Below are 15,118 nucleotides of genomic sequence, written 5' to 3'. Positions count from 1 at the left end.
AAATGTCTTTATTACGAGTACATTTTAATTTATTCTGCAACTCTACGCACTGACTATTATTAAATTTTGCAAGCAAATCACTTCTTGAAGCATTTTCTTTGTCTGTGTAAAATCATCTAAGGCCAATTCGATACGCCAGGTGGGAGACAGGCCTAAATAAATGGTCAACTGATTCATAATCTGATACAAAATATCCTAGATAAATTCTAATAGATACTAAATTTATCTAATAACAACGCTAATATAGCGTTGTGCATGTGCAGTCAAGATACTATGTAGCCACTATACACCTACCTACATACTAACAAGTATAAATCTACATTGCACCAATGAGCATTTAGCAGCAACATCGATGCAGCCTTGTCTATGAAATTTTCTGCTCGTGCTGTAGAGAAAGGTTTTATTTATATTAGCCACGTCATGTAAGCTGATTTATATTGTACGGTCCGAGTGGGACTACCGATTTTGTATCAACTATAATTCGAATTAATCGGCAGACGAATGAGATGATGATAACAATCACTCAACACATTAAAAATATTATTAATAATAATAATAGTATGATTACGAAAATGATGAGATGAGATGAGTAATACGAAAAGTGGGTGCAGCAATGCACCTCTGCCTACCCCGCAAGGGAGTACATTAGTACAAGGCGTGAGTGCGAGTTTTTTTTTTTTTAATAATAGTATGATACTAATAGGTGGACGCTTCAAAACACCATCCACCTCTACCCCCAACCTCTACACAACGAAGTCAAGCATCTCACACCACTCTGGTATCCTCTGCATAGAAATTCACGCAACGCCGTCTCTCCATATATTTATGACAATCCGTTTGATGCGACTCTTACTTAAAACACCATCAACCTCTACCCCCAACCCCTACAAGAGCAAAGTCAACCATCTAACATCAGTCCAGCCCCCGCTTCATCATCTCCTCGGCCACGTGATGCAGCTGCGCGGCGCTGGGCCGGCTCGCGGGGGCCTCTTCTGTGCAGCAGTAGAACAGCATTAGGGGGTCGGAGTAGACCTTCTCGGAGATGTTGCCCGGGATGGGTGGTCGGGTTCCTGCGGGTTGAGGAAATGGGGATTGTTAATATGGTGTTTAGTTGGATGAAAACATGGCATACAAAGTTTTTTGGTATGATACCTCAAATGCATTAGACACTTTCGATACAGTATTTAACATCAAAGCAACCAACGAGTTTAAAAATAAGTAATACGCCCTACCAAAAAAAACGTATTACATGTACCAAACTAATTTGTTTGTTTTTTGTTGTTGTTAGAAATGAATTATTGAGTAGCATAGATAATAAATAATTTATCATATTCCAGGATAAGAGGTATTAAAGTGCGCACGGATTGCCTTCAAATGTCTACTTTTGTCAGTTACCATTAGGCAACATCCATCCGATTTATTCAGGATGTACTTAATCAATGATATCTACTAAATCAGATATTTATCGATTTGAGAATTATATATAAATCGCGAAATAGCTTATAATGTCTGCGATTGTTGGCTATGATGATAATGATAATTAATAGATGCATAATCCAAAATGTTATTGTTGTGTTTTAATTATCTATTTACTAACATATAAAGCATTGTCTGAAAGATTTACAAACAAACATTTAAAAATAGACAATGTAGAAGGTAAGATAAATAAATTGTGATCGATGAGATCATCAGCTACATTACTTGATAGATATTTTAAAAGGCCATGGGTAGGTACTAAATTATAGAAAGGTATACTCGATAAATAAATACAAACAGCGTAGCACGCCAGAGATTCAACTTTTCCGTTCTCAAACCATAGATCAACAAAATATACCCAACGATCTATAGGCTGAAGTAAAGGTATCATAATACATATAATGATAATGCACATCCATTGATGTGCTAACAAAATTCTTATATGCGATTAGCTATTATTAAAACAGATTGACTAAACACGTGTTATCCTGCCGTGCCCACATACATTACATCATATCCACATAGAAACTTATCATATTTCGAGTGCAGTTTAATACCTGCTGTTTTTTATATTGAAAATTACTATTACAGATGACTATTAGAAGACATCATTTTGCGGTCATCATCATACAACAGTCTTGGATATTCTCTTGCCAGACCCCTTTAAACTTAGTCTTGCAGTTTTTCTTCCAGATTATGTATGTGCCTACATGTTTTCAAGGTCTTATGAAAGAAGTGTGTCGCACAATTTTTAAACAATTAATTAAATAACCCATTAGTGTACATTCTCCCACGCCAGTTTTAAATAGTGCTTGTTGCCTTACATCTATTTTAATTTAAGGCATAATTATTGTCATACAATTTACATGTAACACTCGCTTATAGTGTAGCATTTAGTTATACTTTTTACTGGTGGTATATATAGGGTATAGGTACACCAATGCGTGCGATGGGTTACATCTGAACCCGTGGGACTGAATTAATGAATATAACGAATAGCGTCTGCCAGGCCAAATACAGCTCATTACAAACACAACACTCATACCTGCATTCCCCTATGGGTTTGGCGAAAGTGTGATGCCATATTTTAATAATTTATTGGGCTTATCTAACATATTTTTACAAAGACGACCCTTATGCTTATAGCGTTCTCTTTCTTTAATAGTTAACTTTGATCATTCATGAAAGTGAAAGAAGCAAAAACTGCTACAAGCCGGGCAGGCGAGTTGGCTAAAAGGAGCAGATTTCATGTTATTTAGCTCGGCGGCCTCTCGTTCCACCAATGACAACACGAATCGCGATATTGTGACCTTTATCTACGTCGATAACGAATCGGTGTAGCGGCAGCAGGTGTCAAGTTAACTCGACCATGATTATTTTGTAAGTAGGTAATACATACATATAAGATAAGTTTGGCTCACCATACTTCTCGAACTGTTCGCTGAAGCTCATTTCGCTGTCGCAAGCGGAGTCCACAGACACGACAGACTCGTCTATGGTCTCATCCTGGTCTGTGAGCGAATGCGGCGGCGACAGAGCCATCATTTCCCACAGAGTGAGGCCGAACGGAAACAGGTCCGTCTTGGACGTGATGGGACCACCTTGCATTACTTCCGGCGCGCTCCATGCTTCTGTGCCTAGGGGGTGAAAAAATAGTGGATTGTTTGCTTATCTTAGCAAGTTGGTGAACACTTTAGCTATAGTTATATTATGTAGCTTAGGCCCTAGGATTCGTCACCATGGTGAAAGGACAGGCCAGTCAGGTTAGCGTCTGTCGCTGATTGCCCAGCATGCGCCGGACGTATTATACGCAATAGGATATGTCACACATCATACTATATTAATTAGCAATAATGTGGTCTGTCTTCTACGAGGGTAGAGGGTAAACCAGTCTGCGTGCTTCCTAAACTGGAACGTCTATACCGCTTCTATAACATTAGGGTCTATTTGATTTGTACTTAGACTACTTAGCAAGCCCTCTTTAAGAGGGCTTTCAAAAAAAAAAAATCAAAAAAAAAAAAATCAAAATAGTTTATTGTCATAAACACATTACATTCAAAAGTGGCAAGGGCCCTTGTACTAGGCGGTAGCCTGTCTTACTAGGTACCCCGCTCATCCACCAGGACAATATAAAAGCAAGTAGGTATTAGTTTAGACGGTAAAATACTTAGAAATAAGTTTAACTTTTAAAGTTTAGAATTTAGAGATATAACAGAAGATAACTTTAAGCAATTCAAATCTTTAACATAATGAAAGACTTTAACAGTAAATATTAAGTAGTTTAAAATTATTTAACAATGTTTAGTTAATACAAAATAAATATGCTAGAGTGCTTAAGTGTGCAGTGTGTGTGTGTGTGCGTGTGTGCGTGTGTGTGTATGTGTGTGTGTGTCTTTGTCATCAGTTTTCCGGATTTAGTTGGACCTACATAATTATCGATGCTGATCATTGCCATTCTATACCGACCTTGTCTCCTTATGGTGAACACAGATTATTTGAAGGTTACGAAAACAAAGTAAACAAAACTACCTACATCTATCATATCATAATACAATACAATAGGACATTATACTTAAGAATATCAACAAAGACTTGATGTTACCTACCCAGAAAGCCCTTGCAATTTCCGTGGGATAATATACGATTATGGAATAGTTGGTGTTATATCTCTTTGCATAACTAATTACATAATAATATTGTGATTGCTAACTAAGAAGATAAGAGATAACATTGTTGTCTTATAAACATAGAATAACTTCATAGGCATAAAGTGTATTTTTAAATTAATCTTTAAACTGGGGTCACACCGTATATATCGGCAGACCGCGAGAGACATGACAGCGCTCGTGAAAAAGGAAATGGGTCAGGCGGGGATGTCTTGGGCGGATGTCTCTGAACTGGCCCAAGATCGTAAAGAATGGCGGCGCTTCACTTCGGCCCTTTGCTCCCCAGCAGAGATAAGTAAGTAAGTACACCGTATATATATATATATATATATATATATATATATATAAAGTACATTATGACTACATCCATATAATTAAATTGGACTGATGATGAAATAATTGTTGTATCTAGACATGTCCATTGGCTGAAACTTGTGGGAATAGATAGCTTATAGGAACAATTTATAACGCAAACAATCTGGGTTGAAATACTGGCATTTTGTGTATCTAAAACTAACATAAAGCTATGAGTAAAACTATAAACTTAGGCACCTGCCATAACTCAAGTGTAACTTAAACAGAAATTTTAAACAATAGAGGTTTGATAACAGTAGCATTTCTAATGTAAAGTTTAGAATTACCTATTAAATTAATTTCTAACACGATAATGCACAGTTGGTTTTAAAGTAAACAAATAATATTGGAATAGTATTCATATTACTCACCTTGATTTTGTAGGGAAACTGAATCATTCTAGGTACTTTAAATTTTACTATAATATTATCTTCAGTTTGCATATGGGTACAAGAAAAGAGCCTCCTTAGTCAGGAAGTAACAACTAACCTGCTGACTTTAAATCCTTTCCACCATCTACATTGGCAACCCTAGCCCAGTTCTAGTGTGCAAAGCACCAACCACCAACATTATACACCACAACTCCAATGAAAATAAAGACAACATAGCAAAACTTACCATAGTACAATGCTTTGTTAGATTTCTCCTTGTCAAAGACTCCGTTCTCGTCCAATGGCAGGGTCACTCCGAAGTCGCAGAGCTTGCAGATGACAAAGTCTCCATTGACGAGGATGTTGTAGGACTTCATGTCTCCGTGCAGAATCTGCATCTTGGTGTGCAGGTAGTCCAGCGCACCGCTGATGTCGAGGGCCACCTGAAGATGTGGAGTATTAAATTAATAGAGATACAAATATTGGTCAGGCATTTTCCAGTGAATGAATGACAATACATCCTTAAAAACTTACTTAGATACTTAGTTTGGATAAATCTATAAAAACAGAATAGGGTACATAACAAAAACAAACAGGACTTATAGAGCTGGAAAACCTACCTTCAACATTTGCCTAGGGCTGAACGGCTCACAATCCGCCTCAACTCGCTTCTCAATCATGTCTCCCAGCGATATGTCACAGGCTTCCATGCCGAGGTACAGTATTTTGGTCTTGTCGAACGCGCGGAAGCCCACGATGTTTGGGTGGTCCATGCGCTGCAGCAAGTCTGCTTCGGCTTGCAGACGCTCGGAGTAGACCTTGCAGGGTTTCACTCGCTTGTTTATCATCTTCAATGCCCACGGCGAGCGGATCTGCCCCGCCCGGGGGGACCGCACCAGCTGCATCACTGAAACACCTGACAGAATTATAAGTTAGCGACACAATCGCGAGATAATATAAATAAAGATAGGTCAAGGACTTACCGGTTCCATATCCCAATCGGTTGAGGAAAGGGGAAGGTGGTATCGTAATTTTGTCACTGTTCAGAGGGTTCGGTTTCTTCACCGGTGTCTTGAATTCAGCCATGGTCTATAACTATTGGGTATTTTTATGTTAAAAACACGATAATCACTTTCAAACCCAAACTTGAATACAAATCAAAACAAATTCAAACTTTAACGGACGGACGGACCGCCGAACGCGAACGTAACTTTGACGTTTTGACAGATGTCAGCACAGATTATCTTATGTATTAATTTTGTTATTATTTTGAGAATCATACCGAGTGCGATGGATAGACGATGGTAAGTGGAGCTGCTAGCCGGGCCGTTCCAACGACCAACATACGACCCGCAGACAGCCGCCTCCTTCCCTGATACTCTTCCGTACTTGTACTTAAACTTTATCATTCTTTTCTGTTTAGTGTTTAGCCTATGTTGGTACCTTTACACAGGGATAGGAAAAACGATCTCGGAAAGAACACTCAGTCTCAATATTTAATATCAACATTCTGTATCAAGTAGATAAGTAGCTACGTACTTACGGTAATTAGTGCCTTATTAATTAAGTTAGCCCAGTAATGGCTAGAATCCGTTTCTTGGTAATAAATATACTTAATTCAATAAATTAGTCCAGAGTCCCGGCTATTTCCCTTACGTGAGCTACTACTGCAACTGCATAATAATAATATTCAGCTCTCTAAGAAGTTAGGTAGATACTTAAGTATACCGGAACATTAAGATAATTTATATGCCGGTTTAAACAATGCACAGTAAGACTACTACTGTACCAACACTGCCAGCAAAATAACTATGCAAAAAACTTAATTAAGTAATATGTATTTAGAGCATGAAAGGAGACTAACTAATCCTTTCTCCACTTTGACAAACCCTTTAGTGAATATTACACGCTAAAAAGACTTTATATCGTGTGTAACTCCTGCCATGGAAGGTATAACTAGATAGCAGATAGATCCACTAGGATGAACGTAAGTACTTAATTGTAGTGTAGGATCTCATCGATCGATGATAGAGTACTAAAAGAGATGAAAACATCTGTTTTGTAAAGATAGGTGCAGCATGTTCCGGATACATCTACATCCATAGCATGAAATAGAAAACTGCACTCCCGAAGGCCGCAATTCGGAACAAGGGAAGTATCATTTAGCTGGACATCCTACGATTTGATGTTGCATAATCGAAGGAAACTGAGTGCTTCACGGCTAAAGTAGAAATAAATAAGTATCGGGTTCTGTAGTTAAGTAGTTAGGTTGCTTTCAAAGCAAATATACTTAACTAATTAATTAATTATGTTGTAGGGAATATTGAAACTCGTCAGCAGTAAACTCCACTAGATGGGATTCGTCAGCAGTCGACTTAACGTAAAGTAGGTGTACCTATCTATTATAGGTTACTTTTACATGTACGTTCCTAATGTGGATAGAAAATAACCTTTTTAGGGAGGTAGGTAGGTGCTATCCATGTGATAACCTGTTTATCGAGGCATCAGGAGTCTTTTCAAGTTCTTCATCTGTTAACTAGTTAGCAGATCCAGATGACGACTGAGCCTGACGATTTATTGTGTGTAAATATTCATTCATAATGAGTGCGCGGAACCCAAACAATCGAGTAATCACGAATAGTATCGCGTCGGTCAGTAATTATCCGCCATAGGCGCAGGCCGGTCGCGCGAGTGCACACTGTGAACATGACAGTTGATTGTGAAACGCAACTCCAGCGATGAATATGTCACCGCGCGATTTTGTGGGGTGAGTTGACGTTTCCGAACTTTTCGACTTCCGGCTAGAATAATACTTCCGGTAACTAGGGGCAGTTTTGCGTTTTGCGCGGGAATTTTCAGTTTGAACTTTTTTGGCTTGAGTCGAGTGTGTTTCTGTGTGTAGGTAGAGTAGACTCGTAATAATTTAAAAGGAAGCATGTATGTATTAAAACTGTAAGTAACACCAGCTACGATTATGTTTTATACTTAAATGTAAAATACATACCTTCATAAATAATAAAGTGTGGTGAAGGTAATGAGTAGCTTAAAACTTATACTTACTTCATTAATTAGAATTTTGCCACAAGTTAAACTAAAAACGTAACAACGATTATTTTTTTATCTATGGATATTTGCCCCTAAATAGGTAAATACTAACTATCAATCCTTCCACTAGCCCTTTGTAAACAAATTAATAGCCCTATATTATACCTAGTTAGTTAACACAAGTAAAACTACCTACGAGACGCCTTGCAATACGCTTGCAGTAATCCAGTTACAGAACAGTAATATGGAAAATAATATGCACAAATGCCACACATCGAAGAATTTCGGGGTGGAAATAACAATAAGTAAACAAAATATTATAAGTACAGTGAAACCTGGTTAAGTGAGACTTCAGGGGTCCTGCAATATCGTTTCACTTATAGAGGTATTCCACTTACCCAGTGTCTCAGATATACAGGTATAATTAAATATCTGTCTCATTTACAGAGGGTTCCATTAATAGAGATGATAATACAGGTTATTTCAGTTATACAGGTGCGATCATTACATAAAATTAATTTAATATATAATTTTTATTTATTAATTAAAATTCAGCACAAACTTCTTTGCGTGTCTTCCCACTTTCATAAACGGATATTAACTTCAGTTTTTCACGTAATGATAATGATTGTAGCTTCAACGACATCTGTATGATAGTAAAGCGAAACTAAAACTGAAGGTAATTGATTAATAAATACATTGAACTGAACTGAACTGAAGCTCATAATTTGTACTTACGTACTTGGAATTACGTGTGGAATTTGTGGGTAGAATAAGAATGAGTAAAACAAACAATGTTATCTCAGTTACAGAGGTTTATGCATATAAAATTTACTCGCTGTCTCAGTTATAGAGGTAACTATGATGATAAATCGAAAGAACAAATCCCAGATATAGAGGCTTACCTCGTCCCACTAACAGAGGTAATTCAGTGCCAAAGTGTTGGGACCTTAGCATGAGTTCCAGCTATGGAGGTTTCTCACTTATCCAGGTCCCACTTAACCAGGTTTCACTGTAATATGTATAATAAAACATTTGGGCTGCGTCTTTCTAGCGATGAAGTATAGATTTACGAAGATAGTACCCCTATCTAACTATCAACGAGCTATAATTTTACTAACCGACTATATAAGATCGAAAGGTATCTAAAGTAAGGTGTTATGGATTAGACAAAGCCAATAAAATCCCTTGGGTTCTGGATTTATATGAGTTTAGGTAGTAGTTACCTTAAAAAATGCTTATGGCATGATGTAGGTACCTATCTGCAATGGAACCATCAACCCAAATAAATACTCTCAGTTGTCGGCCTAATGCTAGGAGTACATTACGTAGGTTATTTGTTTATAGGATCAGATCTTGTGGCTATCCTAGCTATATTAGCAGTGTTAAGGTAAATGTCCAAAGGTAAAAAAACCGCCTTAAGTACCTTATAGTACTTACTTCATTATCTAAACCCTAGCTAAAGTCGCTTCAATCCGTTAGTTGGGTAACATTGAAACCTGAGAGAATTTAAAACAATTCAAAATTTCATTCTCCATTACCCGTGCAGTTTAGCATAAAAACGGCGCTTGAACACTGACTGTTGCATAAGTGGCGACGAAACTAGACCAGAGCCACCAAAATAGCCATTACATTACACTAATAAATAATTATTATAATTAAGATAGAGACTTACAGAAGACAGTTACTTTAATATGCATTGTTATGTATATGAGATATTTCTACTGGAATATTAAATATAGAATTTGTCAATATAACTTAAACGACCGAATGGCGTAGTGGTTATATAGTGACCCTGACTACTAAGCCGATGGTCCCGGGTTCGCCCGCAGTCCCTCATACGATGGCCTAGGCTTTTGATGAATATTTTGCCGTCATGACCCCAGATTCCCGTATTCTCCAGAGTCAGGGGCACAAATATGTAATTGTCCATGAGGCCGCTATATTTGGCTATTTTCTGTTTTGCTCCTAATTCTCCTGCGGCCCCAGGAGTTGCAATGGTGGATGCTACATGTGAAGGTGCAAAAGTGCAAACACATGTAGCATCCCACAGCAAGCAGCGACCTTTCTCCCAGGGGATCAACGTGAGGCCATATGGCCATTTCCCATCGTTTCTGCTAAGGCCCGGGGGCTCTAACATATAGACGGGATATATTGGCCGAAACTAAGGCTCTCCGGATAATGTCATTGCTGGCGTGATGACGCGATTTATTAACTTGAAGTTAAGTAGCTCCGTCCCAGGGCCCGTCTCATCTTTCCACCCTATCTATTTGCGGTATTATAAGCGCCGATTTTGAAATTTGTACAGCACACTTAGCTATTTAACGATATTTTTTTCAGAAAAAGGTAGATGTAAATATCTAAGTATAGGCTTACTTAAGTAGGTATTTACTTAAAATTTCAAACGATTTCCTTGTACTTTTAGTAACTATTTTATCAAAATAAAGGTCCCGCTTACTTCAATACGGCCTCACGCCAATATTCGGCGTAAGTATAAATACCTATATAAATGCGTCAACAAGGTTTTAATCATAACAAAACAATGTTTCTAAACACTTTCTAAATGACAACTCATCTTCAATTCTGACTAACAGCTGATGCAAGTATAAATATAAAATAAGAACATCAACCAATGAGGCTGATTTTACTTTTTTACAAATCTAGGAAACAAGTTTAGAATTTAGCGAACTAGCCAACTGCATTTAGCAAGTAGGTACCTACCTATTCACTTGCTGCTACCTAAATCGCTATCTAACACACAATTAAACCACTGTGCGCCATTTTGTCGTTTGATTGAACCTCTTTGTACCATCAAGGCCCATAAATTAGATTTTCGATTCATTTTATCTTGGTTCGGTCATTATATTTTCTTTTATTTTCTTAGCATGTCGTTGACAAACACTATATGTAGGGTTTGCCACCGCTCGCTGTGGGAAAACTTTCCAGTCAGATTAGCCTCAGTCGCTGCGACTGCCCAGGGTCCGCCGGACATTGCGGTAACTAGGTATGCCACAGGTGATATGCCTCTCAAAGAGGCGTCTTCTCGTAGAGGATATAGGACTTTACCGTTGGGTTTGCCATCAGCATCGCTTAAAAAAATGTATCAAAACACTATTGTCTTAACACACTTCCCAAACTGCATTATAACATCATAAACGATGTAAGAATAATTTAAATGTACTTACTTAAACAAACCACATAAACTGAAGACATTTTAATCACACTTCTCACGGTTAGTTAACCTTTAAAAATATGTATATATTTATAAGAAAAGTTACTTAAACTAAGGATTTCTAAATTTGGATTTGTTTTATTTAACTTTTAACTAAAAAAAATCTCACCATTTTATAATCCAACCACATAAATAACTATATTTATTATGTATGTATGTAGGGCTAGGACCTATAGTAACGTATAGTAACTCGCGTACGCATAATAAAACTGCCAAACTTTACATTTGTTTGTAGGTAACTACTCTGCATTTTTAAAAATATTTCATGGTTTCCTTCCTTTCTTTTCTAGGTTATTATTTAACCCATTTCTCATCATCATAGAAATCTTCTTCATTACTAATAAAGCTATGGAATATTTTATCAGCACACCCTGTTGTTCCATCAAATCCAAATTATCCATTCAGCTTCCCACATCCATCAAGTGATATATGATCTGGATACTAACACCAATTTATTATTATAATTTACAGGCTGTTCGTGATCCAATTGGTAGCGCTAGCAGCAGTGAATAATCTCCAAGTTGAAGCACACGTTCTCAAACAAGAGTCAACTCAGAACCATGCCTTGGATGAAACCAGAGATACCTCCCTTGATCAAGACTTTGACAACAGTAAGACAACCCAGAATAACACTAAACACAAGGTGGATGTAATACTGAAGCACATGCATATAATTAATGAAACTGAAAAAGCACAGCTTATAAATAGTGGCACTAATCTCACAGACAGAACTGGAAAGAATAGAAGAGCAAGCAATATGGCAAAATACAAACCACTACTTAAATCTAAGCTAGAATACGACCGCTTATTTAAGGATATATCACCAATAGATAAGATAGATAGTGCAGAACGGAATAATTACAGAGGTTATTCTACACAATCTGCCTCGCACTCTAGAAGTAGAACCAAAGCAATCAGTTCATCGATATTCGACGAATATTCTAAATTTGATACACCTGTTACAGTTAGTACCGGGAAGACAACGTTGAAAGATACAGTAACAACCAGATATAGCAGGTCTACGCCAGATGTAAGTACCACTAAACGAACCGCTGCCACAGAGACGACTGAAATAGAACCTGTTACTGAAAGTACAGGCGATAATAAATTGACCCCGCCGATGACTTTACCGTTCTGGAAGACTTATACAACTATAAATAGAAATACCAGCAGTAGTCCAATAATCAGTACTGTAAATACAACTGAAAAGCCAGAAGAACCCACAACTGAAAGAGAGCCAACTACTCCTACCACGGAATGTACGAGCTCCAGTACAGAAATGACCCCAAGTTCTTCAGAATCTTCAGAAAGCATAATATCATCATCAAGTACATTAGTGCCTGAAGAAAATTATGACTCGGGCAAAACTGAAGTGATTTCTACAAAACGAGGAGGTTACATCAATAATTCTCAAGGGGGTACTAACTCTACAAGAAGGAACAAGTCTAAAAATGTTTCAGACGATGAGGACAAAGAAGAAGAAGAACCAAGGACGAGCAAAACTATGAAAGAAGCAGCATCGCGAAGTCAAATGGTAAGAAAAACACCTGATTAGGTCATATAACCAAGATCTATTTTAGCCACCTCCAGTTTTTACTACAAAATGTTTTGTTTTTATATTTCAGATAGAAGAAGCGTTGTTAGCTGAGAAGAGATTGTCCGATAAAACAGCCTTCCAAGATGTCCATAATGATCTTCGCACTGAATCTACGTCGTCAAATAACAACGCTGAAGATAAAACAAACAGCAAAGGGCCAGCAGCTCGGAACAGTTCACTCTACACCGTGAACCCTAATTATAAACCTTTGAAAAAGATTGATGTGAAAACTCCAAAACCGTACCATAAGCACCCTGATGATAACAGCTGGAGAAATGAAAGTATAAGTTCTTTGGGTATTGTGTTTAATCCTAAAAACTCTTCTAAGCCATTAACAGAAGTCCTCAAGAATAAAACAGAAACTGAGTTAGTTTACATGGAACGAGAGGTAACTTCTACAGAAGTTCCGGATTTGAGGGAGAGGCTGGAAAAATTAGCGGAGTTGCGTAAATCTAAGAAATACAGAACAGGGCAAAGTAGTGAAAAAACTGATAACGATTACGAAGACATAAGAAGTTTCTTACCAAGTCCTAGGCCTTTCGAAAAGGGGTCTCTTCAAAAGAACTTCGAATACTACGAAAGTTTCTTCACAACAACGGAGGCCACCACAAAATCTCCTTTAGCGAAAGGCAAAGAGAAAATAATGGAATATTACGAAAACCCAGAGCTCAACACGGCAGATTACTTCAACCTCGCCAACATAGACATTAAAAAGTCTTTCGTTAAAGGATCTTCACGTAGACCAGACTCAACTACCTCAACGATGTCTAGTGCTGACTACGCGGTCTCAATCGGACAATTCCCTCCTGAAAGGAAAGCGACTGTCCAATACTTTCCTCCTCGACCAGAAAAGAGCACTTACCCACCGGTTCTGATGACCACCGGGAAGTATGACTTCCAGAAGAATTTGGAACAGTACGCGATTATGGACGAGGCAGACCCCACCACCACCGAGAAACCCACTCCCTCCACCCTCCCCCCGCTGACTACCAACAGAAACTACGTCTACTACGAGACAAACACAAACGAGGGGACAACTTACAACCCGCAGACGCCACCAGGCGTTACAACGTTCATAGAGTTATTGGGTAAGACGAATGCCGATGACAGGATTTACAACGAGCGGTTTGTGCCGGATCCGTACCAGCGAGACGTGATAAACAGGTTCGTGGAGAACTATAACAAGAACCACGAGAGGTTCAGGGTTCCGTACCCCGTGGTGTATAACAATAGCGTGTCGCATGACTCAGGGGGTGGTTCGAGACAGTTGGTCCAGCAGGTCTTTGAGACGGAGCGGGCGCCGGCTGCCGTAACGCGACTCTATCTAGAGCAGACTAAAGCCTATGACCTCAACTTGGAGAAGCGCGACGACTCTGACTACGAACAGCTGTACTTCCTGCCGCAAGACCAGATCAATGTGGGCGGGGATCTTCAAGCGCCGCTGCCTTTTGGCTATAGGAAGTAGGTCTCTGAAATAAGTAATTATTTTAGGGAGGTTGGTGTAAAGGAAATCATTCACTTCAACTTTTAAGTCTTTCAGTTCCAGAGAATTCACGCTAAAAATATATTCTAACACTCAAAATTGGAAACCCGTATTTGAAATAAAATAAAGAACCAGTGATTAATTAATCGAACAAAATTAGGTAGGTATAGGTATCACGTACTTAAGTTATTAATATACATTTGTGCCTTAGTTAATTTAAGGGTAGTTTCTAAGATGAAATTATCTAAGTCCTTGTTAGTATTGACTAGCCCTGTGAAAAGAAACCTTATAATATGTAGGTTAAGATTGTTTGACTGATTAGGTACCAGTCGTTTTGATATATTTTTATTCGTTATAAGTTATTTACAAGTACCAAAGATAAGAATCTGTACACCTCTTAAACCTTAATATTTCTTGTGTCAGTAACTATTGTATACCAGCATGAAAGAAACGATTTTTTAAACGATACGTGTGAGAGCGATGATGAGTATCTAGTTACCTATAATAGGCAGTTTAAAATAATAAAAAATTAAAAACTAATTTGTTGCCTTTTTATATATATTTCCTAAGGGATGTGTAGTTTTCTACAACACTAAATTAAACCTTACCTAAGTTATGTTGATTAATGACTCAATTATACACTGATTGACAACTCTCCCTCTCCACCCACGGACTCGGCAAACAAAAATAGGCCTTATTGTAGCTAAGAATAGAGTTATCAAGGTAATTATACGAGTGACTTATTGGATCGCTAAATAGCATGTACATTCGCAAGTGCGTTTACGTATATGATGTAAGGAGGCAGTGGGTCAGGCGTTGACCGATATGTTCGATGGAGCGAATCTGCCAACTGCCAATCCAACCGGATTCAATTCAAAGACAAATCGTACTGAT

At 38.0% G+C, this 15,118-nt stretch overlaps 2 protein-coding genes across 2 annotated transcripts; one reads left to right on the top strand and one right to left on the bottom strand.

The window, feature by feature from the left end:
* Positions 1 to 736: 736 nt before the first annotated feature.
* LOC105397315 (lymphokine-activated killer T-cell-originated protein kinase) lies at positions 737 to 6,034 on the bottom strand. The gene is made up of 5 exons (XM_038117757.2): positions 5,851 to 6,034; positions 5,488 to 5,783; positions 5,115 to 5,310; positions 2,898 to 3,113; positions 737 to 1,070 (listed from the first exon to the last, which is right to left on the bottom strand). Exons 1-5 carry the CDS (start codon positions 5,951 to 5,953, stop codon positions 913 to 915), a joined length of 969 nt encoding a protein of 322 aa, XP_037973685.2. The 5' UTR covers positions 5,954 to 6,034; the 3' UTR covers positions 737 to 912.
* A 1,380-nt stretch (positions 6,035 to 7,414) lies between these two features.
* On the top strand, positions 7,415 to 14,206 carry LOC105397314 (flocculation protein FLO11). Its single transcript, XM_048623759.1, has 3 exons — positions 7,415 to 7,634; positions 11,616 to 12,678; positions 12,770 to 14,206. The coding sequence occupies exons 1-3, from the start codon at positions 7,606 to 7,608 to the stop codon at positions 14,204 to 14,206; spliced, it is 2,529 nt and encodes an 842-aa protein (XP_048479716.1). The 5' UTR covers positions 7,415 to 7,605.
* Positions 14,207 to 15,118: the final 912 nt, after the last annotated feature.

Source organism: Plutella xylostella, chromosome 10, assembly GCF_932276165.1.
Source record: "Plutella xylostella chromosome 10, ilPluXylo3.1, whole genome shotgun sequence".
NCBI classification, from domain to species: Eukaryota; Metazoa; Arthropoda; class Insecta; order Lepidoptera; family Plutellidae; genus Plutella; species Plutella xylostella.
Note: the sequence above shows the minus strand (reverse complement) of the source record. Positions and strands in the feature narration are given on the sequence as shown.

What these genes read in the sequence shown, in the direction of transcription:
- LOC105397315 (XM_038117757.2), bottom strand. Translation starts at nt 5,953, where the DNA reads ATGGCTGAATTCAAGACACCGGTGAAGAAACCGAACCCTCTGAACAGT. An exon ending in CCGATTGGGATATGGAACCG is followed by an intron (nt 5,784 to 5,850) that starts GTAAGTCCTTGA and finishes TAATTCTGTCAG; the next exon opens with GTGTTTCAGTGATGCAGCTG. An exon ending in GCCCTAGGCAAATGTTGAAG is followed by an intron (nt 5,311 to 5,487) that starts GTAGGTTTTCCA and finishes CCACATCTTCAG; the next exon opens with GTGGCCCTCGACATCAGCGG.
- LOC105397314 (XM_048623759.1), top strand. Translation starts at nt 7,606, where the DNA reads ATGAATATGTCACCGCGCGATTTTGTGGG. An exon ending in TCACCGCGCGATTTTGTGGG is followed by an intron (nt 7,635 to 11,615) that starts GTGAGTTGACGT and finishes TATAATTTACAG; the next exon opens with GCTGTTCGTGATCCAATTGG. An exon ending in CAGCATCGCGAAGTCAAATG is followed by an intron (nt 12,679 to 12,769) that starts GTAAGAAAAACA and finishes TTTATATTTCAG; the next exon opens with ATAGAAGAAGCGTTGTTAGC.